General features: G+C 57.7%; 2 protein-coding genes across 3 annotated transcripts in view; one reads left to right on the top strand and one right to left on the bottom strand.

The window, feature by feature from the left end:
- CIZ1 (CDKN1A interacting zinc finger protein 1) overlaps positions 1-20,397 on the top strand; it is a 29,518-nt gene extending 9,121 nt beyond the window's left edge. Inside the window, exons 2-17 of one of the 2 annotated variants that reach the window (XM_032418208.1) lie at positions 1,217-1,433; positions 1,669-1,784; positions 3,372-3,443; positions 5,024-5,258; positions 7,440-7,540; positions 7,743-7,851; positions 8,519-9,090; positions 9,297-9,403; positions 10,005-10,202; positions 10,904-11,028; positions 13,372-13,459; positions 13,763-13,876; positions 14,064-14,216; positions 15,927-15,996; positions 16,160-16,281; positions 16,589-16,934. In XM_032418208.1, the coding sequence (XP_032274099.1) occupies positions 1,330-1,433; positions 1,669-1,784; positions 3,372-3,443; positions 5,024-5,258; positions 7,440-7,540; positions 7,743-7,851; positions 8,519-9,090; positions 9,297-9,403; positions 10,005-10,202; positions 10,904-11,028; positions 13,372-13,459; positions 13,763-13,876; positions 14,064-14,216; positions 15,927-15,996; positions 16,160-16,281; positions 16,589-16,804 (2,502 nt within the window). In that variant the 5' untranslated portion in view covers positions 1,217-1,329 and the 3' untranslated portion in view covers positions 16,805-16,934. Of the gene's footprint in view, positions 1-1,216; positions 1,434-1,668; positions 1,785-3,371; positions 3,444-5,023; positions 5,259-7,090; positions 7,541-7,742; positions 7,852-8,518; positions 9,091-9,296; positions 9,404-10,004; positions 10,203-10,903; positions 11,029-13,371; positions 13,460-13,762; positions 13,877-14,063; positions 14,217-15,926; positions 15,997-16,159; positions 16,282-16,588; positions 16,935-19,201 lie in introns of those variants that run through there. The other variant, XM_032418207.1, reaches the window with a different exon arrangement.
- On the bottom strand, positions 17,887-21,345 carry CUNH9orf16 (chromosome unknown C9orf16 homolog). The gene is made up of 2 exons (XM_032418209.1): positions 21,090-21,345; positions 17,887-18,366 (listed from the first exon to the last, which is right to left on the bottom strand). The coding sequence occupies exons 1-2, from the start codon at positions 21,166-21,168 to the stop codon at positions 18,194-18,196; spliced, it is 252 nt and encodes an 83-aa protein (XP_032274100.1). The 5' UTR covers positions 21,169-21,345; the 3' UTR covers positions 17,887-18,193.
- Between the last annotated feature and the right edge of the window lie 3,111 nt (positions 21,346-24,456).

Here is a 24,456-nt window from a genome sequence, read left to right as displayed (position 1 = left end):
CACGGGTTGTTTGGCTCAGTGACTCCATGTGGGGACCAAGGAGAGGGGCGCCGGGATGAGGGACCGAGTCGTCATTCAAGGGTCCTCGGGGCAGGACAACTTCAGGCTCAGGATGAGCGCTGTTTTTCATAATTTCATAATTGAGGACCAGTTTGCCCTCCTCACCCCGTCCTGAGTCAAATCGAAGCAACACCTCGAGACGGACCTTCTGTTCGCTGTGCCCGTCACCCTCTCGCCGGGTCTCGGTCCCCGAATGTGCCGCGGCCGGCTGCACGGCCCCTCCCACCCCAGCCCCGCGCGGGGCCCCTGGATCGCGGGACAGTGGCGGCCGCGGGGAGGTCGGTTGGGGACGGTCCTTCTCGAAGTCGCCCGCGATGTCCCCGCCAGACGACAGACCCCTCCGGGAGACATACGGACCTCGGGCTCGGAGCCGCCGGTTCCCGGGGCGGAGGACGCGGGGCGGAAGGCCTGCGCCGCCTCGGGCCCCCTCGCAGCCCCCAGCCGCGCCGGCCGCAGCCGAGGCGCCGGGTAAGCGGGCTCGGTCCAAGCAGCGAGACCTGAGCGCCGGACAGGACCTCGCGGCGCGGCTAGCGGCACCGGGTCCTCCGGTCCTCCAGAGGGCGCTGCGGCGGCCAGGCCCGCAGACCAGCCTTCCAAGCGGCCAGGCCCGGGCGGAGCCGCGAGTTCCAGCGGCCCAGTCGGCTCTGCCAGTGGAGGCGGGGCGATTGCGGCGGGGGCTCCGGGAAGCGAAGCGCGCGGGCCGAGCGCGACTGGGGGACGCACGCAAGGCTTAGGGGCCACTTGCATGGAGGCTGCGGGCGTCGCGGGCAGGTGGGGTGGCCGGATTTGATGTGTAATGCTGGCTGGATCTGCAGAGGAAGGGCTTAGCGGAGTGGGGGAGGGAAGCCTTCCTCCCACCTTGCTCAGAGACCAAAGCGAAAGGTTGGGGGTGCTGTTATTGACAAAAGGGGCACGAGGGAGGGGTTGGGGTGTGGAGAGGGGCTGGCATCGGGGCGTGACGACGCGAGGAAGGCTAGGGGCGGGGAAGCTGCATTTGCGTCGGACGCCCCTGGAAGGACCGAGCCATGGGAGTGGGGGAGATGGCGGGCGGGGTTGGGCGTTTGAGGGAGGAGCTGTTGGCAGGATTTGCGGGAAAGTGGCGGGAGGGGGGGTTTATTGAAAGCATGGGGGTTCAAATGCGGCATGCTTTTGGCAGGACTGGAGTGTGGCCGTGAAGCTCAGCGGGCAGGTGTTTGAGGGCCACGGGCAGGAGCGGATAGGCGCGGACGCAGGGGTCCTGCCTTACTCCGCGTCCTTTCTTCAGCCACCATGTTCAACCAGCAGCAGCAGCTCCAGCAGCTTCAGCAGCAGCAGCTCCTGCAGCTGCTCCAGCAGTCCCCGCCGCAAGCCCCGCTGCCCATGGCCGTCAGCCGGTGAGTTCCCCTCCGGAGGGGTGGGCGGCTTCAGCCCTGCCACTCAGAGCCCTGTCGTGGAGACTCCATCCCAGCCCTTTCTCCCAGGGACCTCCCTGTTTCAGTCCTGGAAACCATCAGTTCCCACCTCACGAGGTTCCTCTGTCTGCGGTAGAGAGGGGCAGAGAGTGGAGGTGAGGGAAGAGGGAGGGTCTGACTCTCCCAGAGTCCTCTGACACCCCCTCCCAACACACAGGGGGCTTCCCCAGCAGCAGCCACAGCAACAGCTTCTGAATCTCCAAGGTGCCAGCTCCGCCTCCCTCCTCAACGGCTCAGTGCTACAGAGAGCTTTGCTTTTGCAGCAGTTGCAAGGTAGGACTGGCCCCTTCTCACTGCAACTCAGGGGTGGTGCCCTGGCATCCCCATTTGCACTCAATCTCACCAAATCCACACGCTAACTCTGAGAGGGAGCTACTCTCCGCGTCCTAGTTTGCAGATGCGGACTCTGAGGCTCCAGGAGGTGGAAGTTCCAAAGCTGCTCAGCTGGACGCAGCTCTGTCTGATGGCAGGGGTCTGCCCTTGGCCATGGTGCTGGCCTCTGTGGGCAGGACTCAGCACAGTTTCCTCCCATTCAGATTAGATGAGATGATGGAGGAAAAGATCTCTTTGGACCACTCTCTTCCACATCCCATTTGACAGATGAGGAAGCTGAGGTCCAGAGCTCGGGGAAGTCATTTGCCTTGGGTCACGCAGCTAGGTGAAGCCTGAGCCTTCTGACCCCCTGGATCTCTGTGTGGGTGCCTCTAGCCATATGTAGTAAGCCTGTGTCCTTGTCTCAGTGTCCCCACGTGGAGAGCAGTCTCTCAGCTCTTCCTTCTAAGATGCAGCTCCAGATACCAAGCCCCTTCAGTATTAATTTAGGAGCTCAGTGACCTGGGGCCAGCTCATGTTCAGACCCTGCCCCTCCCGCATGGTAGCTGTGGCTTGCTGTGTGGTCCTTCTGGGCCGTGCACTGTGCTGAGAGCTTTACAAACACAGTTCCTCGACTCTGCTGACAACTCTGGGGGTGGGGAGGGTGAGATACACTCATGCTCCCATTTTACAGATGAAAAAACTGAGGCCTAGAGAAGAATCATGTGCCTAGGGTCACACAGGGAGTAGGTGTGGATTAGAGGGAGAGTTAGAGCCCAGGTCTTGCTACAGAGCTGTGTTCTTAGGTACTAGGCTGTCCTGCCATCCAGCAGGTTATGCTGCCAGGTCAGAAGATGTGATGGCTGTCACTCTCAGCCCTGCCACATAGGCATGGAAGGTCCTGGAGTTGATTTACAAATGATCGATGGCAGTCGATCTATGGCAGGTGGAGAAACAAAAGCACACACGATGTATACATATGTATTTCCCCCTTTTTCTTTCCTATTTTAAAGGTCACACTCATCAAAGAAAAGTGAAAGAAAATTATTTTTAGAGGATAAGGAAACCCAAATTGTCATAGACTCACTGACCTCCTGAAGGAAAACAAAAACAAAACAAAAAACACCTGTCACGGTTTTGGTGTATTTCCTCCCATTTTTTCCCAGGCCCAAACTTGGGAATTTGTATATGATTGTGGTTGGTTATTGACATGGAAGTGAAAGGCTGTCTTTTACTTCTTTTTCACGGAATAGAATGGCATGATCATTTACCAGATGAGTTGACAGTGTCTGTGAAGATTATTTTTTAACAGCTGTTCGTATTCCACTGGAGGGCAAGCCCTCGCGTACCTAAACTCAGCTGCTTCCTTTTTCTCCCCACTCCGCTTTGTTTTTTCTTTTTTTTTTTCTCTCTGTTTTAAATAACACGGGCATGAATATCATGTTTGAGACTATTTTCTTAGAACATATTCCGAAAAGTAGAAAAGCTGCGTCGGGGGATGGATGTTTTATGGCTCTTGATAAGTGTTGCCAACTTGCTTTCCCAAAGGACTGGACCAGTTTGCAATACCACCAGCCTCGTATGACGGTACCGGTCTCACCATGCCCACGGCAACACTGGGTATTATATGCTTTTTATATATATATATATACGTATATACACATGATTTACTAACTTGGTTGGCAAAAAGCGACATCATTAATGTTTTAGTTTACATTTCTTGGAGTGCTAGTTCAGTCGAACGTTTTTTATTTGTCTGTTAAACGTTCATATTTCTTTTTGTGACTTGTCCATGTCCTTTGTCCATTTTTCTTTTAGAGCTTTAAGATCTCTTGATCTTACTGTTTTTAATAGCCAGTTGGCATTCTCTGTGCACATATGTGTGCATGTATTTATTTTGTTTTAAGTTAATGTTAATTGAACACTCATTGGATCCCAGGCACACTTGTATATCTCATTGAGTCCTCATAAAACAGTGAGTCAAGCGCTCTTATTATCCCATTGTACAGATGAGGGAACTGGGGCTAAGAAGGGGGAATTGATTTGCTCAGGGTCACAGAGCTTGGGCTATAGGGCTTGAACTAGATATGAGAACACATTTCACCCATGTCCTCAACCCCTATGCTTCCCGTCCCAGCTTTGGAGCAAGGATTTGAATTGTCTCTTATGGTTCAAACACTTCCTGAGCACTAGGCCTCTGAGTTAGATGAGGCGCCTGCCCTTATAGGAGTTCCCAGGGTGGTTGGGTGGTGGGCAGTGGGAAGCAGACAAGGAAATTGTGCAGTTGGTCCTAGAACAGGGAAGCTGGCGCCTCTGGGGACACAAAGCGGTTCTGAGAAGGCCTCTCAGAGGATAAACACCTAAAGGGAGATCTGAAGGATGACCAGGAAGTAGTGGGGGCAGAATAGCCCAGGCAGAAGGAACAGCATATGCAAAGGCCCAGAGGCGGGAAGAAACCAGGCTTGTTGAGGGATACACAGAAGCATGGCTGGAGTATAGTGGGTGCATGTGTGGGGAGAATGGTAAGAAAGGAGGTCTGGGAGGAGGGCAGGGCCGGACCCCCGCAAGGTGAGGAATGAGCTCCTTTCCAAGCAGCAGGGAGCTATGGAAGGATTTAGGCAGGTGGAGAGGAGTGAAGGCAGAATAAGCAGAGACCTTGGGCAAGCTACACCTCCACTTTGTGTCTATTTTATCATTGGTAGACTCCATAGTACCTACCCTGATGGTGGCTGAGCCGAGTGACTGCGGCCATGCACGCAAAGGGCTTAGCAAGTGCTGGTTCCCAGTAGACTTTTGTTGGGGGGCTAGGGGTGGGGGGTGGGATAGGACAGTGTCTTATTATTCCAGGGACCAGTCAGTCAACTTGCTGGTTCTCCCTATGGGGACTGTGCTGGGTCTTTCACACACCTTAAGGTGTGCCCTAAAGCGTGCCAGAGGGTGAGTGGGGTTGCACAAGCTGCTGATCAGGGTGTCCCTCTCCTCCTCAGCAGAAAACCAGCCCTAAAGCCCCCTCACTACCAATGCCCAAGGTAGGAGTGGGCCTTTGGCTCTCATCTCTCTCCTCTGGCTGCTGTGTGGGAAGCTTCCCTGTCAAAGTTATCTGTGTTGTTTCCGTGATGCTCTGGGGGGCTGACGCCTGACTCTGGCCTCTACCATCCAACCACACTGTAACCTCTCTTCTCCCTTCTTCCTGCCCGCAGGGAACCTCCGTGGCTACAACCTGGCAGCCCCGAACCTGACAGCCCCCAGCCTCACACCCCCCCAGCTGGCCACCCCAAATCTACAGCAGTTCTTCCCCCAGGCCACTCGGCAGTCCTTGCTGGGTCCCCCTCCTGTCGGGGTCCCCATGAACCCCTCCCAGATCAATCTTTCAGGGCGGACTCCCCAGAAACAGGCCCGCACCCCCTCCTCCACCCCCCCCCCAGCGCAAGGTGAGTGGTGGCCGGGGGGCCGCGGGTGGGGATGGGAGTGGGAAGGTCATACCTGGGTATCAGCCCAGCTTCACCCACGTGGCTCACGCCAGGCCTTCGGGCAGGTCACGTCCCTTTTTGTCCTCAGTTTCCCCATCTGTAAAAAGAAGGGGGTAAGTTGGCCTTGTCTAGGGTTTCCCAAATTTCAGATATTCCTGAACGTCCGATGCGACTTTTTCCACATCCAAACACCACCAGTAATCTTATTGAGCGAATGTTTCTCTTTGCAAACACATGGAGGTACAAATGACATCGAGCACTGGAGTAGTTTGAGGTGTCCTGCAATGGTGCTCTGTAAATCCATGCTGCCCTGTAGAAAGAAAGTGTGAGCCGTATATGGAATTTAAATTGCTCTCGTAATCACATTAACAAAGGAAAAAGAAACTGGTGAAATTAATTTTATCAATAAATTTTAGTTAACCCAGTATGGAAAAAAAAAATTAACATTTCAACCTTTAATCAGTATTTAAAAAATGAACGAGATATTTTACATTCCTTGGTCTTTTGTACCGAGTCTTCAAAATCTGGTGTGTATCTCAATTTGGCTGGCAACGTTTGGAGAACTCAGAAGCCAGGCACCTGTGGCCAGGGCCTACTGTCTGCAGTAGCCTAGCTTTACATGAATTAGCTTCTTCTCAGTTACGTTTATTTAACAAGGAAACATTTTGTGACTATCTGAAATTTTAAAAACAATCTAAATTAATTGCTGTTGGTGCAAGTAAAAGAAAGGTAATGGGGTAAAACAGTGTTACAAAACCCTAAACTCTATACTGTTGCCATCCGAAGGTTCTGGAGCTGCATCCCCAGCTCCTTGTGCCTTGGGGGGGTGAAAGGTATCAGAGGAGGCTCTCCCTGACATAAGCAGAGAGAGTCAAGGAGACTTGCAAGGGGATAACTTCTCTGGGACTGTCCTTCCCTGAGTCCCAGCAGTTCCTCACACAGCATGCTCACGAGAACATTCCAGGGCAGGGGTGGCACCCCCCCCTCCTTTTCGGGCTGCTCTGAGGCCAGCCCACATCTGAAGGTGAGGCATGTCCCTCCAGAGAGGGGTCCCAGCCTTGAGCCTGCCAGTTGGGGCCTGTCCTCACATGACTGCTCCCCGCCACTCATTTTACATCTTGGGAAACTGAGCCTCAGGGAGTGGGGTGGAGGCCGCCCTGGGCCACACAGACCCAGAGCCCGAGCCTCCTGACTTACAGGCCAGCAGTGCCTGTGTCATGCGGGATGAGAGCCAGATAGTTTCTGAAGGGCTGAAGTCCTAATGTGGTGCACATTTCCGCTCGGTGCTAGTTCCTCGGGCTTAGGAGGAAGGAGGGAGGCTGCAGGCGGGCTCCTGGGGTAACTGGAATGCCCCCGACCAGCCGGAGCCGTGCATTTATTTAGCAAACATCTGTGAGGGGCCTGCGTGGTGCAGACAGTACATCTGGCCTGACCCTCCTGGAGCTCTTAGGCTGGGGAGGAGGGTCGTAGCGATGGTGAGACATTCATGCAAATAATGTTCCCACCAATTAATTAAGACTGTGGAAAATGCCACAAAAAGGAAGCCCAGGCTCCTCTGGGAACCCATATTAAGGGTCTACCCTGGGCTCAGGAGGGCTTCCCGTAAGAAGTGCCTTTGAGGCTCTGGGTGAAGGCCTGGGGCAGGATGAGGCCTAGGACTTTGGGGAACCAGAGAGAAGGCCAGTGTGGGCATAGAGAGGGTGAGGGGGAGAGTGGGGAAGCTGGCTAGAGGTGGGGGTGTGGGGGCAGAGGTCAGATGGGGTGGTGGTTTTGGGCTTGGGTAAGGAAGGAGGACTCTAGAGTCAGGAATACAGGAGGATTTCTGACTGAAAGAGGCAAAAGACATGGTCATGTTTGCATTTTAGTAGGATTCTTCTGGCTGCTTCGTGGAGAAGGTGCTTGGGGAGTCAGGAGGGCCCCTCAGTATCCCCCAAATCTGGGTTAACAGCCAGGCAGCTAGATGGACCTGCCTAGACACGATTCCTGGGGGTGCTTAGGATCATCTGTGGGAAGCTCTGGGCCAGGCCTCACCAGAGGTCGCCGGGTCCCTGGGCGCCTTCATCCCCTAGGGGACTGTCACAGCTGCTCTTGGGCCAGGGTGTACTTACATGGGTGGGCAGCAGATGTCAGAACCAGTTTCTGAAAGGAAGCAGGATTCTTCTTCTCAGACGATACCTGTGGAAGATGAGTCAGACCCCCCAGAGGGGTCTGAGGAAGCTGTTGAGTCCCGAACAAACACGCCAGAAGGTAAGAGAGGGAGGCTGCTGGCCCTTTGGAAGGGGCCACGGGTTGGGGCAGGTGGGTGCAGGGTCAGTGATGGAGGCAGACCTGGGGGGCAGGGCTCTTGGTGCAGGGGGAGGGGGGTTGAGCCCAGACCCGGTCTCTCGGAGCTAGCTTGTGCTCTACACGGCATCGACATCGGCAGTCACTCATCTGTCCTCCGTTCCAGACCAAGATTCCCCACCCTGCCCGGATGACATCACTAAGGAGAAACGCACTCTAGCCCCTTTGCCCGAGTCTTGTGAGGCATCTGAACCACCAGCTAAGAGGTCAAAGAGGTAACGGATGCTGAAAACCCGCCGGGGCCCAGGGGCCCTGTAGCCTCATTCTTTCGAAGGCTAGGGGTGGGTGTAGGTGGGGGACTCAGAGAGGGACAGTCCCAGAGAAGTTATCCCCTTGCAAGTCTCCTTGACTCTCTCTGCTTATGTCAGGGAGAGCCTCCTCTGATACCTTTCACCCCCCCAAGGCACAAGGAGCTGGGGATGCAGCTCCAGAACCTTCGGATGGCAACAGTGTAGAGTTTAGGTAGGAAGAAGGAAAGGGCCTTGGCGTCCTGCTTGCAGGAAGGTCAAACCCAATTCTGCATCTTACTTGGGAGGGCCCCCAGCCAGAGAGTCTCCGGTGTCTTCCCTGGGACTGAGCCACCTGGAGGCAGGCTAGGTGGCCAGGTTGGAGAGGTGAACATGTGCATCTGGGACCTCAGAGTGGGCAGAGGGTGGGCGGCTTTACAGGGCCTTGGATACGTATTAGCAGATTGTGGGAGGTGGGGCTGAGTGATCCTCCCAAATTATTCAGGCGCGTCTGGGGCCCGCAGAGCGGCCGGCCCTTCCCGGAATGCCCAGCTTGTACGTGCTAGAACTAGGACTGAACGCGGATCTCGGTCTTTTTGAGGAGCCCCTGGGGTCAGCTGGGAGACACAGGAAGCTCTCTCTTGATCCTCCCTAGCTCAGAGTTGCCCACAGAGAAGGGGCCCCCCGGGCAGCTGCAGGCGAAGGTCCAGCCTCGGGCCCGCGCCACGGCCCCGAAGCAGACACAGACACCCGAGCTGCTGCCTGAGCCGCCGGAAGCCCGAGTGCTGCCACCGTTGCAGCCCCGGGTTCCGCAGATCCAGGCCCCGGTGCAGGCGCGGACGCAGCCGCTGACGCCCCCCGCCGACGGCCCGGGGCAGCGCAGGCTGCAGAGGCAGGCGCAGACCCAGACCTCCCCGGACCACGTGGGGCCGCAGCCGCGGCCGAAGGAGGCCGAGCTGGAGAGCCAGGTGCCGCCGCAGGCTCGTCCGCAGCCCCCGCGGCCCCCGCAGCCCCCGCAGCCCCCGCGGCCGCCGCAGAAGCAGGCACAGACGCAGACGTGTCCTGAGGCCCAGCCCCCGGGGCCGTCGCCAGGCCAGCCGCCTGACCAGACTGAGGGACAGCCTCAGCCCCCGCCACGGGTGTCGGTGCCGGCCTCCGAGCCAGCGCCGGTTCCGGATCATTCCGCGGTGCTCGAGACGCCGCCTGATAGGGGAGATACTGGAGCGGGTAAGCGAGCACTGGTTCCCAGCTGCCCCGTGATGGGACAGCCCTGCCCGGGTCCTTGGCTCCTCCCCTGGCGCCGTGCGGTCCTGACCAGGGCTCGGGGTTGTCCCCACCAGAGGCTTCAGGGTCCTGGCCGTGGGTAGAGAAGGGGGCTGTCAGGCCCAGGTCCCTCGGGGCCCGGTGGGAGATGGACCCATCTGTCGTTTCAGGCCTGGAGGAGCCCGGCGGCGCCCAGGTCAGCGTGGAGAGCCAGGAGGACTTGACCAGTGGCCTGGATGTGGGAGAATGTGAAAAACGAGCAAGAGAGATGCTAGGGGTGGGTGGGTCGACGTGCTGCTGGGGCTGCTCGCCTACCGCGGGGCCCAGCGGCGCGCCCCCACCCCTCGGGGCCCCTCACGTTTCCCCACCACCCCTGGGCCGTGGGCCGAGCAGACTGGGTTTGACTGTTTCACATACCTTTGCTCTGAAGAACTGGAGGCACTTTTGGCGACAAGTCCCTTCCAACCTGCCCATCCCCAAACTAGAGCCCTTGGTCCCCTCACAGGGGGAGCTTTGCTGTAGCAGAGAGAGCACAGAGCGAAAGCCTCTGTGTGCGGTTCGGGTTCCCGCCCCGCCTCCTAGTGGGACTGCGGCCAAACCCGCTCCCGTCTTCGTGCCTCTGTTTCTCCATCTCTCACGGGAGGGTGGGGCGGGGTGGACTTTACGGTTGGGTGGGCTTAGGTTTGAGTCCCGGCTGTCGTCCACCCCAGCTCTGTGAGCCTGGGCAGTCACCTACCAGCTCAGTGCCTCAGTTTCCCCATCTGCGAAGGGGGCTGTCAGGAGGGTCCAGGGAGACGCCACTCACAGGCGTTTGGCCCAGGGGCAGGCCCAGCACAGGTGCCCCGCCGGTGGTAGCTCTGCCCCTGCTCCCGGTGCAGGTGTGGGGTGCCGGGGGCTCCCTGAAGGTCACCATCCTGCAGAGCAGCGACAGCCGGGCCTTCAGCACCGTCCCCGTCACCCCCGTGCCGCGTGTTGGCGACTCTGCGCCTGCCGCCCCGGCCGCCGCCAGCACACCATCTAAGCAGACCCTCCAGTTCTTCTGCTACCTTTGTAAGGCCAACTCCAGCAGCCAGCAGGTACCGCGGCCCGGGGCCCGGGCACGGGGGGCTCCGGGGGGCAGAGTGGGGGTGTCTGTCGGGCGTGCCCAGGCCTGGCCACCGTGAGCGCCATCCACGCCGTCCACAGCAGCTGTGCACCTGCTCTGGAAACATTTCCTGAGCAGCCAAGAAGTTAGGATCTGCGAGTCCAGCAGGCCAGGTCTGAATCAGCCCTGACTAGCTGTGTAGACGCCGGAAGGCGAACTCCCCTCCTTATGCCTGTTTCCTCGTGCTTCAGATGAAGAAGCGTTTAGAACCCACCTTGCTGGGAGGCTCCGAGGATCCGGTGACTTGACACTGAAATCACGAGCCCCCGGCCCAGCCCAGAGCGAGCGTAGCGCCTTAACAACGGCATTCTGCTCGTATTGTTAGGGCCGTTTGCCGTCGCTGCCTGTGTCCTCCTGAGCAGAGCGGTGGGGTCTGGGCGTCAGTCGGACTGCTCCTTGTCTCCGAGGGGCTCACACGGTGTCCAGGAGGAACAGCAGGAGCTCTGGCTGCTGTGTGCTCGCTCACTTGGGGCCTCAGGTCACCATCCTCCTCTGGCCCCCACAGGGCTGTTCTGAGACAAATGGCCTCGGCGGCAGTGGCGACAGGGTGGCCATGAAGCTGAGGCCACAGGCCGCCTCCCCGGGCCCCGGCCTTGCCCGCTTCTCCAGGGCTCACTCTTCATCCCACTGCAGGAGTTCCAGAACCACATGTCGGGGGCCCAGCACCAGCAGCGGCTCGGGGAGATACAGCACATGAGCCAGGCCTGCCTCCTGTCCCTGCTGCCCGTGCCCCGGGATGTCCTGGAGAGAGAGGACGAGTGAGTGGGGGGGTCTCGGAGGCTCCGTGCTGGGGGGTAGACGGCCTTGCAGGCCAGGCAAGGCCGAGAGGGGCCCTGAGTCCGCCATCTGCAAGGTCTGCCTTTGGGTTAAGTATTGGTCGCTGCCAGAGGCCTTGTCACACGTTAACTGTGTACCCGTGGACCTCAGTATTCCTCATCTGTAAGATGGCCTGGTGAAGGGTGCAGTGCAAGAGTTCATAAACTAGATAGTCTCTTAAGGTGCCATCCAGGCAGGAACAGTGTGACGACCCACATGGGAAGGATGTGGGTGGTGGCACAGACCCCTGCTTCCCTGGCATATGTGCTGACCCCACCCGGGGATTAGTCATCGTGTGGCTTGAAGTTACAGCTACCCTGCCTGTCCCCCTTTCATTGTCATGGGCGCGTCATTGATCCAAAATATGAGCCGTCCTAGAGTCCAGGACTAGCTCTTGGGCTGAGGAGGGCTGGTGGATGCTGGAAGACCTTTCACCACCCTGTGGGCAGTCACAGAGGCCTACGGGGAGGGGAGAAGCAGGTCAGCGCTGCCTCGGGCCGTGCTGGGGGGCCTGGGCTCTGTCTCACAGGACAGCTGCTCCTCAGCTCCAGGTCTCCTGATTATTCTGGAGAATCGAGAAACCCAGCTTTGTATGTGAAATCTCCCAATTTCTTTTTTTTTTTTTTTTTTAAGATTTTATTTATTTATTTGAGAGAGAGAGAATGAGAAACAGAGAGCATGAGAGGGGGGAGGGTCAGAGGGAGAAGCAGACTCCCCGCCAAGCAGGGAGCCCGATGCGGGACTCGATCCCGGGACTCCAGGATCATGACCTGAGCCGAAGGCAGTCGCCTAACCAACTGAGCCACCCAGGCGCCCGAAATCTCCCAATTTCACAATGTTAGCAGCTAGCTCAGAATCAAAACGAAAGAAGCCTAGGGAGCGAGCCCGAATCCAGCCCCATCCCAGGCTGGGCAGTGGTTGGGGACTCTGCCGGGAGCGCTCACAGGGTCACAGCTCGGAGCTTGTTGCCTGCATGCCCTGGGTGATGGAGCGCTCTCTCCAGAGGCAGCGGCGTCTCTGTTAGGTGGTTCTCACTTTGAGAAGAACTTCCTGACGTGGTTGTGTAGCACGTTCTCGAGCCTTAAACCTCCCCTGCTCGAGGACCCAGGAATTATACTTAGGTGAAGTGATCATAAATACAGAAGAAAGGTGAAATCCAAAGAAGTTCCTTGCAGAGGACTGTCATGGTGAAAAAGTTTAATTGGAAACTGTTGAAAATCTCCACTCCTGTGGGATGAGTTAGCTCAGGCTCGTCCACTTGGTGGAATAGCTCATAAAAGACAATACCAAGGAGTTCGTGAGACCGTGGAAACAGGTATGACGTCGGGTTAGAACAGGGTTCACATCTGCATTTGCAGAATGAGCTCGGTTATATAAAAACCTATCTTGTGGACACAAGAAAACTAGAAAGATGTAGCCCATCCTACGAGCAAGCTTTAGGTGCAGGAGGTTCACTGAACCATCTCCCCTTGAAGCCTCACTGGGGCCCCTGAGGCCACACAGAGCATGGCAGTCCTTCCGATAGGCTGCCTGTCCTTCATCCAATGCAGTCAGAAACTTGGGGCCGATCCCGTGCCTGGCCCTGGGACTTTGGGAGTCCTGGCCTCCCAGAGCTCACCACGGTTCAGCGGGGGCAGAGAAAGGATCAGGTCCTCCCTGTCCATTGTAGAAAATGCTGTGGTGGGCGCCTGGGTGGCTCAGTCGTTAAGCGTCTGCCTTCGGCTCAGGTCATGATCCCAGGGTCCTGGGATTGAGTCCCGCATCGGGCTCCCTGCTCAGTGGGAAGCCTGCTTCTCCCTCTCCCACTCCCCCTGCTTGTGTTCCTGCTCTCGCTCTCTCTCTCTCTGTCAAATAAATAAATAAAATCTTAAAAAAAAAAAAAAAAAAATGCTGTGGTGATGGCCCTTTGGGGTGCCAGGGGCGAGTCTGGCTTACAGGTAGGGGGCAGGCCCAGGAGTAGGGGGCGGGGCAAGAACAGCTCCAGGAACTACAGGGCATCTAAACTGAAGGATAAAGAGTTTTCAGGGCCAGATATGCTCAGGTGTGTCACTGTCCTGCTGGCCTCCTGGGATCCCAGATGCTTCTAAATCTCCCCACACCCCACCAAGCTTCCTTGGTTATTATTCTTGTCTAAGTATTTTTCCAGATGCATCTCAGAACCGTTGTTAAGTTTCTAAAAACACATCGTGTTGGAGTTGCATTACATTTATGGAGCGTCTTGGGAGAGCAGCTGTCTTTCCAACAAGGGCAGTGTCACATTCCTTGTTCTAATTGTCACCATTCAGAGAGCCCCCGCCGAGGCGCTGGTGTAACACCTGCCAGGTCTACTACATGGGGGACCTGATCCAACACCGCAGGACGCAGGACCACAAGGTATGAGCTGCGAGGGCGCCCACACGTGCTGTCTCCCTGCCACGGAGCTTGTGGGGGTCCTCCTGGCAGCTCCTCTCTCTCCCCGCCCTGTCTCTGTCCTCCATTGCCACCTGCCGACACGTCTTGAAGCCCGTGGCACAGGGAGGGGCTGTGTGTGCCCATGTTCTGGGAAAGGGGCGGAGCACAGCCAGCTGATGACAGATGTGGAGGCCTGCAGGTGGGAGAGGAGGTGTCACTGGGCACAGCCTGGCTGCCCCTGGGGACACCGCCCGCCACCCATTTGGCCTGCCCTCCTTTCGTCAGATCGCCAAGCAATCCCTGCGACCTTTCTGCACTGTTTGCAACCGCTATTTCAAGACCCCCCGCAAGTTTGTGGAGCACGTGAAGTCCCAGGGGCACAAGGACAAAGCCAAGGAGGTAACCCCCAGCTCCCTCGGAGGACATGGGCCCAGAGAGGCACAGAGACTGGGCCGAGGCCACACAGCGGGTTGAGGTTTATCCCAGCCTGAACTCGGCAGGTCTGGAGAGATTGGGACTCTCGGGGGTGGGGTGGCACCTCGTCTGCCCAGAGCTGACCTGAGCCCTGGCCCATTCCCCTGGGCAGCTGAAGATGCTCGAGAAGGAGATAGCCGGTCAGGATGAGGACCACTTCATCACGGTGGACGCTGTGGGCTGCTTTGAGGGCGATGAAGAGGAGGAGGAGGAGGAGGAGGATGAAGAAGAAGAGATCGAGGTTGAGGAGGAATTCTGCAAGCAGGTGCTTGGGGGGCAGAGGGGGCGTGGGAGGCAGGCTGGAGGCTGGACTCCCAGCCCAGGCGGGACCTCACCCCACCTCCCAGGGGCCAGGGGCCGCGGTGTTGACGTTTATAGGCACTAAGGCATGCCACGATTAGTGTGAACAGGACTGTATTCCCTATGACTAGGTGTACATACACATCATGAGGACGGCAGGGTGGCCGGCAACAGGACCTCGAAGCCTGGCTGAAATTTTTTTTTTTTAAAGATTTTATTTATTTGACAGAGAGAGACAGAGCGAGAGAGGGAACACAAGCAGGGGGAGTGGGAGAGGGAGAAGCAGCCTTCCCGCCAAGCAGGGAGCCCGATGCGGGGCTCGATCCCAGGACCCTGGGATCATGACCTGAGCTGAAGGCAGACGCTTGACGACTGAGCCACCCAGGCGCCCCAACCTGGCTGAAATCTTGACCTGTGTTGAGAGAGGGAAAGGGCGTCTTAGGCCAATAAGGGCATGGAGAGAACTATGCGGGGTACACAGAAGAGTCAGCACGAGATGAGGATGATGACGAAGTAGCAGCCAACACTTTCTGAGCATTTATTATATGCCAGGCGTGTACCCAGCGCTTTCCTGGCTGAATCTCACCAACTTGGACGCCAGGAAGTGAGACTCCAGAGCCCGTGCTCCTAACGCCCCAGCTCCCTCCCACGAGCGAGGAGCTGGAGGAGCTTGGGTTCTCTTCGTGTCAGAAATGAAAAGCAGCTGCTCTGAGCCAGGCCCTGGTGCTGGACATGGGGATATGTGGGGGTCAAGGCCCCTGCCCGCCTGGAGCTTGCCCGTTGCCAGTCCGGAGTAGTGAGGGGCAGCCCCAGGGGCACGTGGAGGGGCTGTGGATGGAGGGGTGCGAGGGCGGTCCTCAGCCCTAAGCAGGTTTGGGGTGAGGCCACTTCGTTACATGCAATCAGTACTGGCCTGACCTCAGGCAAGCCCCTCAGCTTCTCTGAGCCCCAGTTGTTCTGCTTAGAAGTAACAGTCCCAGCTCAGGCTGGGAGGGTGGGCCAAAGCCCAGGGTGGCAAAGGGGAGTGGTTATCGCCCTTGGAAGGCACATTTGCCTGGTAAGTGAGGAGGGCACTGCTAAGTGTGGTGGGGCTACCGTGGCTGGAGTCAGATGGCCTCGTCTGGAAGGGGCTCTCGTCCAGCAGGTGAGATGACGAGTCGTTGATCACCTGAAACCCAGCTCCCCTGGGACTGAGGTCACTGCAATATCAGGAATTCAGGGAGCTGGCAGGGGGGCTCGTGGTTAAGAGTGTAACCAGGGTTAGGGCTCACCAGGGTTAACTACTCTGCTCCTCTATAAACCCTGCGCAAGTGAGTTAATGTGCGTGGGCCTGTTTCCTCTTATGTAAGATGGGTGAACCTAGGAAGGTTGTTATGTGATTCAGAGAGGACACTCGTGATGCGTTGGGCACACCTGGCATGGATTATGGTCACTGTGGAAGCAGGAGGGCTTCCTGGAGAAGGGGACTGATTGAGCTGACCTCAAAAAGTATAGATTGGGAAGGGCAATCTGGCAGGATCAGCATGTGCAAATGCCACCCACAACCTCCTGGATATATTCCTCCTGGGCATCAAGGGGGCGGTGTTGAAGAGTGTGGGTGGAAACCAGGCCCCACCTGCGTTTGGGAGGAGCTCAGGGGAAGCTTGAACCAAGGCCCACACTTGCGTATTTCTAGGTGAGGTCCAGAGATATATCCATAGAGGAGTGGAAAGGCTCAGAGACCTACAGCCCCAATACCGCATATGGTAAGACCCTAGCCCTGACCCCCCCCGCAGGAGAGGCCAGGCAGCCTCTCCCCCTGTGCTCTTCTCTCCTCCCACCTGGAGGGTGGGCGAGCAAACAGGCCCCTAGAGGGGGAGGGCCACCGGGCTGGCATGGGGGTAAGTGCATGATGCTGCCGCCCCACAGGTGTGGACTTCCTGGTGCCCGTAATGGGCTACATTTGCCGCATCTGCCACAAGTTCTACCACAGCAACTCGGGGGCCCAGCTCTCCCACTGCAAGTCCTTGGCCCACTTCGAGAACCTGCAGGTGAGCCGGGCCTCCTGCCCCACCCGCCCACCCCAGCTGCCGGGCATGGCCAGCAGCCACCTCCCTCCTGGGTTTGGCCTCAGCCCACGGAGGGAACCTGAGCAGGGGTGGGGCCCCGCTCTTTGTGCTACTGTTCTGGGCGGAGCTGAGGGCCAGGCTGTTAGCTCCAGAGCTCTGGCCCCGGGAGGCTGAGTGCATCATACAGGGTCACACACAGCAGTCTCAGCCAGGCTGGGGAGGCAGCTGCTGGGAGGGGGCGTACCAGGTGGGCAGGACGCCCTGCCTCATCTGTACCTTCCGTGCCCAGAAATACAAGAAGGCCAAGAACCCCAGCCCTACCAGCAGGCCCGTGAGCCGCCGGTGTGCGATCAACGCCCGGAACGCCTTGACTGCTCTGTTCACTTCTGGCGGCCGCACACCCACCCAGCCCAGCACCCAGGACACAGCTAAAACCCCCGGCAAGGTGACAGCCCAACCCCCTCCACCCCCACTGCCGCGGCGCTCAACCCGCCTCAAAACCTAATAGAGGGAGCGCCTCAGGCCCACCCCGTCTGGGTCTAAGTCTGCTATGCTTTTTAGAAGTCTCATGTGGAAGTTCTGACATGGTTGGTGTTTTTACTGAAAATCTAATAAAAGAAGGTAGTTTGGCCGTACCGTGCCCACCAGCCCTTCTGTCTGGGTGGATAGGGGAAGGGGACACCCCAGCCCGCTCTCAGCCAACACCCACCCTCTTTAGGCATGGTGTGGTGGCCGAGCCGGAAGGCCACAGGCAGGCTCCCCAAGCAGGGCCTCTTTCTCACAGCCTGTTTCCCTCTTTAATGGGGTTATCAGGGCTAGGAGAGCACCTTCACCTTCAACTCAGACCTCATTTAATCCTCACAGGGACCCTAGGGGGCAGGTCTTATTGTGGTCCCCAAATTATAGGTGAAGAAACTGAGGCCTAGCAAGGTCAAGTGACTTGCTAGAGGTCATACATCTGATGAGTGGCCAGGATTTGCCCCAGGCCTGGGCTCTGGACCCCTGTGCTGGCCTGTCTCTCCAGCTGGACTCTGGAAACTGAAGTGTAGGCATAGGGGGCCTCCCTGTCCTCTGGTTCTGAGTTTGTGGTTCAATAGCAGGGGCCCACCCTTCTTGTCAGGTGACCCTAAGATGAATCATCAGCGAATGGGGCCCAGGAGGAGTTGGTTCTTTAGTTCTGCTATTTCCCCATTTGAAAAAACTCTTAGAGGTAGACCAACCCTGTGATTGGTTAGCTGGGAAGACTGGGGCCTGGAGCAAGGTTACACAGCATGAACAGGAGTTGGCTGTCGTAGGGAAAGACCCTAGGACCCAGAGAAGCTGAGCGTATCCACAGGGTCACACAGCATGTCCCATGTTGTCTCAGCTGGGCTGGGGAATCTGCTGTCCAGGAGGGCACCAGGTAGGGAGGAAGCCCTGCCTCACCGGCTCCCTCTGTGTCCAGAAATACAAGAAGGCCAAGAACCCCTCCCCTACCAGCAGGCCCGTGAGGCCCAGCACACGATCAGTGCCTGGGATGCCTCCGCTGCCCTGCTCACCTGTGAGGGCTGGTGGAGTCCTCACCCAGGATTCAGAGGAGAGGCACAGTGCTGTTGGAGACCCATTTAATATGGATGCTCAAGGCCTGGGCAGAGTGGGGAGTGCCCCGGAACTGGGCAGGCAGGCTAGGTGGGTGGGTCATGGGCCCACGTCTGACCCCAGGAGGGGATGTCGGGTAGTGGGGGCTGGCCCAGGCATGCCAAGGGGAGTACCGGAAGGGTGACTTGAGACAGGCAGACCCACCAGGGGACCTGCAGGCCAGCCCTTGAGAAGGTATCTAAGCCAGGTGGTGAGTGCCCAGGCCAGAGCCTAGCCCAGGGAGGCAGGGTTTGGGCTGGTTGGGGGCTCCCAGAATCTAGGGACTGGCATCACTAGGGGCCTCCCCGAGCTGCTGCTGGAACTCAAGGCGTGTCTGCCGGTTGGACTCAAGCAGCTCCTGGAGGCGGGCATGGAGGTGGTCGTTCTTCTCCTCTAGGTGGTCTAGACAGGAGTTGATCTGGTCCAACATGGAGTTGATGGCAGCATATTCTGGGAGGAAGGAAAAAGAGAGCCAAGGTTCCAGGTCTCCTCAGGGCTTAGACACCTTCCCTCACACAGTCCCCCGGCCTGCAGGACAAAAGGGCTTTGGGCAAGTCCCTACTCCTTTCGGACCCTTTGTGTCATCATCTGGAAAATGGGTGGATACCAAAACTGAAAGGCTTTGGAGAAATAATACCTTAGTGCACCATCCTTTATTCTAGGGTTAAGGTGGTCAGGGGGAGGTCAGCCAGACGGTGTCCTGCCCGGTGCCAAGTCTCCTCTCCACTTCCTTCATCAGCTGCCCGGAGGCCAGAGCCCACCTTCCTGAGTCAGGCAATCAAGGCCTCTGTCCCCAGGCAGGCCCTACTCTCCAGCCCTTCTGAGGTTCCCCCTGCCGGAACGGAAAAGCACCACCCGGACTCCCAAGGCCCTGCCCCCTCTCTAGCCCCACCTCCCATGCCCTTTCCTTTCCTTTCCCCAGCCTCTACCCACCTCTACCCACCTCGGGCCCCCTGAACATGCTGCTGCCTCTGTCTGCAATGCGTCCTCCTTCCGTCTTCCCTCCTCCTCTCCTGGATGAGTCCCTCTCATCCTTCAAGTCTCAGCATGGATGTTGCCACAGGGAGCTTTCCCAATCCTTGCCCTCCACACACCTCCACGGTCCTTACCCCACCAGACTATAGAGCTCATGAGACAGGGAATGTTCTTGTGTTCACTGCTGTCTCCCTGGTGCCCTCATTGTCACACAATAAGCACTAGTTGAATGAATGGATGGACGGATGGGTGAGTGAAGCCTCTGACTTTCTAGCCTTTCTGCCTTTACTCACTTGTCTCTGCCGCTCAGAATGCCTCAACCACGACAGTTATTCAAGGACCAGCTCAAAACGCCTCCTCTTCTAAGAAGCCTTCCCTGGTCTCCACCAGAAACCATCACTCCCTCCTCCATGGCCACTCCTGACCTGCCTTTCAGCAGCACAGTGTCCCTTAGGATCCAAGGTCTGGGCCTGTGCCCGCTGCGGACCCGGTTCTGAGCCAGCCCATGACTCAGATACACTCAGCTGCCAGCCTGGGACAAAAGGGGAAGCGGCTGACAGTGTTTGGGAAAGGCCAGGGCTGGAGGAGTGTGTCTGCATTCTGGGGGAAGAGCACCATCGGCCAGAGCTGGCACACCTCACAGAGGACAGAGTCCTGGAAGGTCCCTGCTGGATCTTAGAGTCCAACCCCCTTGTGGTACCGATGGGAAAACTGAGGCCCAAGAAGGAAGGGACCTACCCAGGATCCTCCAGCTGGTTGGTGGCACAGCCAAGATTCAGAGGGAGCAGGGGCACTTGGCTTTCAGTCCCAGCTCCGCTGCACCCCAGCACGTGACTGTGTCTTTTGGGAAGGGAATAAGGACCGGGTGGTTGTGAGGATTCCAATATATTAAGAACTCAGACAGGGTCTGGCCACAGCAAGCACTTAGTAGACGGTCATTATTATCAACACTGAACATTCTGTGTCATGAGACACAGGCCCGAAGCAGGATGGGGGAGGCGGGTGGTGTCTCCACACCACTGGGGGCCAGACTTGATCTGTGTCAAGGGCACTTCCTAGTGCTAAGCCTCTGCCTTCTGCCTGGGACAGCCACCTGCCCACTGCACTAAGTCCTGTGAATCTGCCAACATCCACTCAGTGTGACACCGGAGTGGCTTTTCCTGATTGCTCTCCCTGCCACTGCGGGCTTCCTTACACACGTCTGGCTACTGTTCCCCTGCGGTGCCCAGGGCAAACCGGCCAGCCTACCACTTACCACCCTGTGGGAGGTCCTCTACCTCTTTATTAAATGCAGACCCCGGTGATGGAAGTGTTCTGAAACTACTGTGAGGGATGCACAACTCTGAGTATCCTAAAACCCACTGACATGTACAATTTAAATGGATACATTGTATAGTATGTGAATTATAGCTCAATAAAGCTGTTACCCGAACAAAACAAAAAGCAGACTCCATACTTATCTCATATTTACTAAGTCCTGCCCTCCGACTTGAGAAATCAATCTTTATTACACTAAAGAGAAAAATAACCACTCACCGAACACCTGCATGCTTTGAACCTATTAAATATTTTCCGTTTGTTTTTTCTTCATTTAACCCTGACACATCTCAAGGCAGGAACACTAATCATTATTCTTATTTTACAGATATGGAAACTGAGGCTCCCCAAGGTGAGAGGGGAGCTGATGGTTCTCTCTCCACCCCCAACCCCCCGAAGTGCTGGGCAGGCAACAGGCTGCTCTGTAAGCAGGTCACATTCGCCAAGGCTCCGGGTCACACCAGCAAAGGTGGGAGGAGATGCTGACTCAGCAGGGCGGGTTCGCCCACCCAGACAGCCCCTCCTGCTAAGCCGAGACGGCCCACCCGCCCCACCCCCTCAGGAGCCCCCGGCTCCACAGGGGCTGCAGGAAGTGGCTGCAGCAAATGCCAAAAGGCGAGTGATCCCGAAGCGGCCTCAGTTTCCCCATCTGTAAAACGGGGCCGGTTGCCCGCAGCTCTCCGATGCTGCGGTTTCCAGGGACCCACTCGCAGGTGCTCGCCCTGAATCCTCGGCCGGCGCCTGCAGCCGCAACGCACCCAGGGGCGAGGGGTGGGAGGGCTCTGCGGTCCCTTCCAAGCCCCCAGCCCGGCCCCGCTTCCCCTTCCCAGGAGGGCAGCCCTAAGAAAGCAAAGGGCGCTTCAGCAGCCTCCCTGGGTCACCTGCTTCCCCGAAGCCGTCGTCCTCGCCTTCCGCGCCCGCCTCCACCGGCACGCCCAGGTCACCGTTGGGGCCCGACATTGCGGGCTCGGGCGCCGCGAAGGCGGCGCGACGGTAGAACCCAGCGACCCTCGCGCCGACAGCCGGCGCCGGGAGGAAGGTGGAGGCGCCGGATGGAACGCGAGGCCGGAAGAGTGGAATGCCGCGGCGGAACGCGGCAGGGCGGCCGGGGCCCCGCCCCCAAGGCCGGAACCCCGCGGCGCGAGCTCCGCCCCGCCCCACCGCCAGAGCTCCGTCCCCGCCCGCCGTCAGACTCCGCCCCCACGGCCCGAGCCCCGCCCACTCCCTGCCTCACAGTCGCGCCCCGCCCCTAGCCCCGCCCCCGCCCGGCTGCCGGGCGGGGTCATCCGCGGCTGGCCCTCCAGAAGCCCAGGTCGTGAAGCCCTGGGCGCTCTGCCAGGACTCGCGAGCCCCGCGGAGGGACGGGGGCTGCCTGGCGCCTCCACTCCGCCCGTCCTGCCGCTGGGGACCTGCGGGTCGGCGAGCCGGCGCCTCCGCGTGGGCGAAATCTGAAACGCGTTTTCTCTAAGGCTCCCTATGGCTTCGGAAGATTTAGGTTCACAGCCTCAGTGAGAGTCACGGTCTGTGTGGCACAGTGCTGCGTGTGGCTTCAGGATTAGGTTGGCCCAGCTGCCATCATCCCCCCACCCCTTTTACCAGCTGGGAAAGGGAGGCCTGCCCAAAGTCACCCGCCAAGCCACTGTCGCTCCTGAGCTGGACCCAGAAGTATCATCCTGGCCAGGAGTCCGGCTGAGTTAGGCTCACTCACTGGGAGTCCCGTAGCTGTAGCTGCCAGGGAGCCCCATGGCTGCAGCAGCCCCGTGCTGGTCTCACACGGATGCTTCCTGTGGGCAGGACATCCTTGCGATCGGGGTCAGACCTGGGTATATCCCAACAGGCCCGCGTTCCATCGGGTGCCCCCACCTTCCACCATGGTCGCTGCATTCAACCGTGACACGGCCCTCGGGGGCCGAGCCGGCAATGGCGGACCTGGGTATGCCCCAAATGATGACAATGGGGAGGGATCGTCTGTGTCCCCAAAACTATCCCACCATCTCACCTGAGGAAGGTGGAGTCCACAGCCTGCAATCAGAGCCACCACTGCCTTGCATATTGGCAGCCCTGCCTTCTCCTCCCTGAATCGGGTGGAATGGAGGTGAGGCCTGCATTGAACCAGTGAGCAGGGCTGAGAAAGAAAGAGGCCTGTGCATCCACCTTCTGCTGATGGGTTAGAGGCCCTCCATAGGAGTGCAGCATCTCACCAACCAAGAAAGCAAAGCCCCATGAGCCCTGACTGGCATAGAAACACCCGTACCCGAGTGTGAACCCCAGATCTGCAGAGACACGGCAGAAACACAGGTCACCTGTGTGGATGTGCTGACATAATCCAAATCCCTTTAAGCACGAGACACCCAAACAAAAACACAGACACATGTTTTTCTCTTAAATGTGAAATCACACATGAGATCAATAGGATCTGACTCTACGTCTAGACCAGAGGAGAAACATGCAGACTCCAGGGCACAGGAGGAGGGGCAAACAAACCCTCAGAAAGTCACGTAGGTTCTCAGAAACAAGCCTTGGCATGCACAGATCTGCATACCACAGGGACGCAGCAGGTGCATGCAAATGCTCGTGGGTGGAGCCTGCAGCTGCCCCCAGGCACGCTCCTCGTTGGTGAAATGCTGTGGTCCCAGAGAGGGCCTCTCCCTCTGCCCACCTCACTCCAGTGGTCAGGGCCCATAAACCAGACCACAGGACAAAACAGCCACCTACTCCATCCAGCCCTGACAGGGGGAAGGGAATATGCCTTAGTGCTGTCCTGCCTCTGGAGTCCTTGTCCCCCTCTCTCTCCCCATCTCATTAGCTCTGCCATGATTCCTTCTCCAAACCCAGTGTAGTGGTCTGCCCCCAAAGATATCTGGATCCTAATCTTTGGAACCTGAGAACAGTACCTTATTTGGAAAAAGGGCCCGAGCAGATGTGATTACAGGAAGTATTTTGAGGTGGGGAGATTACCTTGGATTATCCAGGTGGGCCCTAAATGTAATCATAAGTGTCCCTATAAAGAGGAAGGCCAAGGGAAATTTGACTGCAAACAAGAGAGGAAGCCATGTGAGGACATCAGCAGAGAGAGAGAGATTTGGAGATGCCACACTGCTATCTTTGAAGAAGGAAGAAAGAACCCCAAGGCAAAGACGGGGATTCTCCCCAAGAGCCTCTGGAGGAAGCACAGCCATGCTGACACTTTGATTTTAGCTAGTGAAAGTGATTTTAGCTAGTGAAAGTGACTTTATTTTATTTTTAAAGATTTTATTTATTTATTTGCCAGAGAAAGAGAGAGAGTGCACACAAGCGGGGGTGCGGCAGACAGAGGGAGAAGCAGACTCCCCACTGAGCAGGGAGCCCGATGCGGAACTCGATCCCAGGACCCTGGGATCATGACCAAAGCCGAAGGCAGACGCTCCCGACTGAGCCACCCAGGTGCCGGAAAATGATTTTAGCTAGTAAAAGTGATTTCAGAATTTTGCCCTTCAGAACTGTAAAAGAATAAATGTGTGTTTTCTTAAGATGCCAGGGTGCGCTAATTTATTATAGCAGCAATAGGAAACTAATAAAACCCAGTGACCCTGGGAAGAAACACAAAGCCCATTTGTGGCCTAAGAGTTTGCTCCTGGAAGACCTGGCAGGCCCAGGTGGCGCCAGGAAGCTGCATGGCTTGGGCCAAAGCAAAGAAACTGTCTCTGTTGTCCGAGGTGGAGCCCAAGCACCAGGCATGCTGGGTGCAGCTTCCCACCCCCTCGGCCAGCTAGCGATGCCCTGGCCCACAGTCCCTTGGGTGCCCTTCTCAGTGTGGGTCTTTCTGGGCTTGGGCAGAGCCTCCATCCTTCTTCCCTCAGCCCATGTTGCAGCAAGCTGATCTCTTCCTGGAACCTGACCCAGACCACCTTTTTTTTTTTTTTTGAGAGGGAGATTGAACACAGAGGGAGGGGGAGAAGCAGACTCCCCACTGAGCAGAGAGCCCAGATGTGGGGCTCTATGCGGGGCTCTGTGTGGGGCTCTATGTGGGGCTCATCCCAGGAATCTGGGATCATGACCTGAGTCGAAGGCAGCCGATTAACCAACTGAGCCACCAGGCGCCCCCTGATCCAGACTTCTAAGGCTGCAGCCTATCTGGTGGCCCTGGGTCGCAGGCCTGTCCTGCCCCCTCAGGGCTGAGGCTAGGGACTGCTCAGAGCTCCAGTATCTTCCCACTATCCCACCCTCTCCCAACGCCCCCCCCCCCCCCCCCCCCCCCCCCCCCCCCCC

The sequence above is a fragment of the Phoca vitulina genome, unplaced genomic scaffold (genome assembly GCF_004348235.1).
Source record: "Phoca vitulina isolate PV1807 unplaced genomic scaffold, GSC_HSeal_1.0 scaffold21, whole genome shotgun sequence".
NCBI lineage: Eukaryota > Metazoa > Chordata > Mammalia > Carnivora > Phocidae > Phoca > Phoca vitulina.
Note: the sequence above shows the minus strand (reverse complement) of the source record. Positions and strands in the feature narration are given on the sequence as shown.

What these genes read in the sequence shown, in the direction of transcription:
- CUNH9orf16 (XM_032418209.1), bottom strand. Translation starts at nt 21,168, where the DNA reads ATGTCGGGCCCCAACGGTGACCTGGGCGTGCCGGTGGAGGCGGGCGCG. An exon ending in CGACGGCTTCGGGGAAGCAG is followed by an intron (nt 18,367 to 21,089) that starts GTGACCCAGGGA and finishes CCTTCCTCCCAG; the next exon opens with AATATGCTGCCATCAACTCC.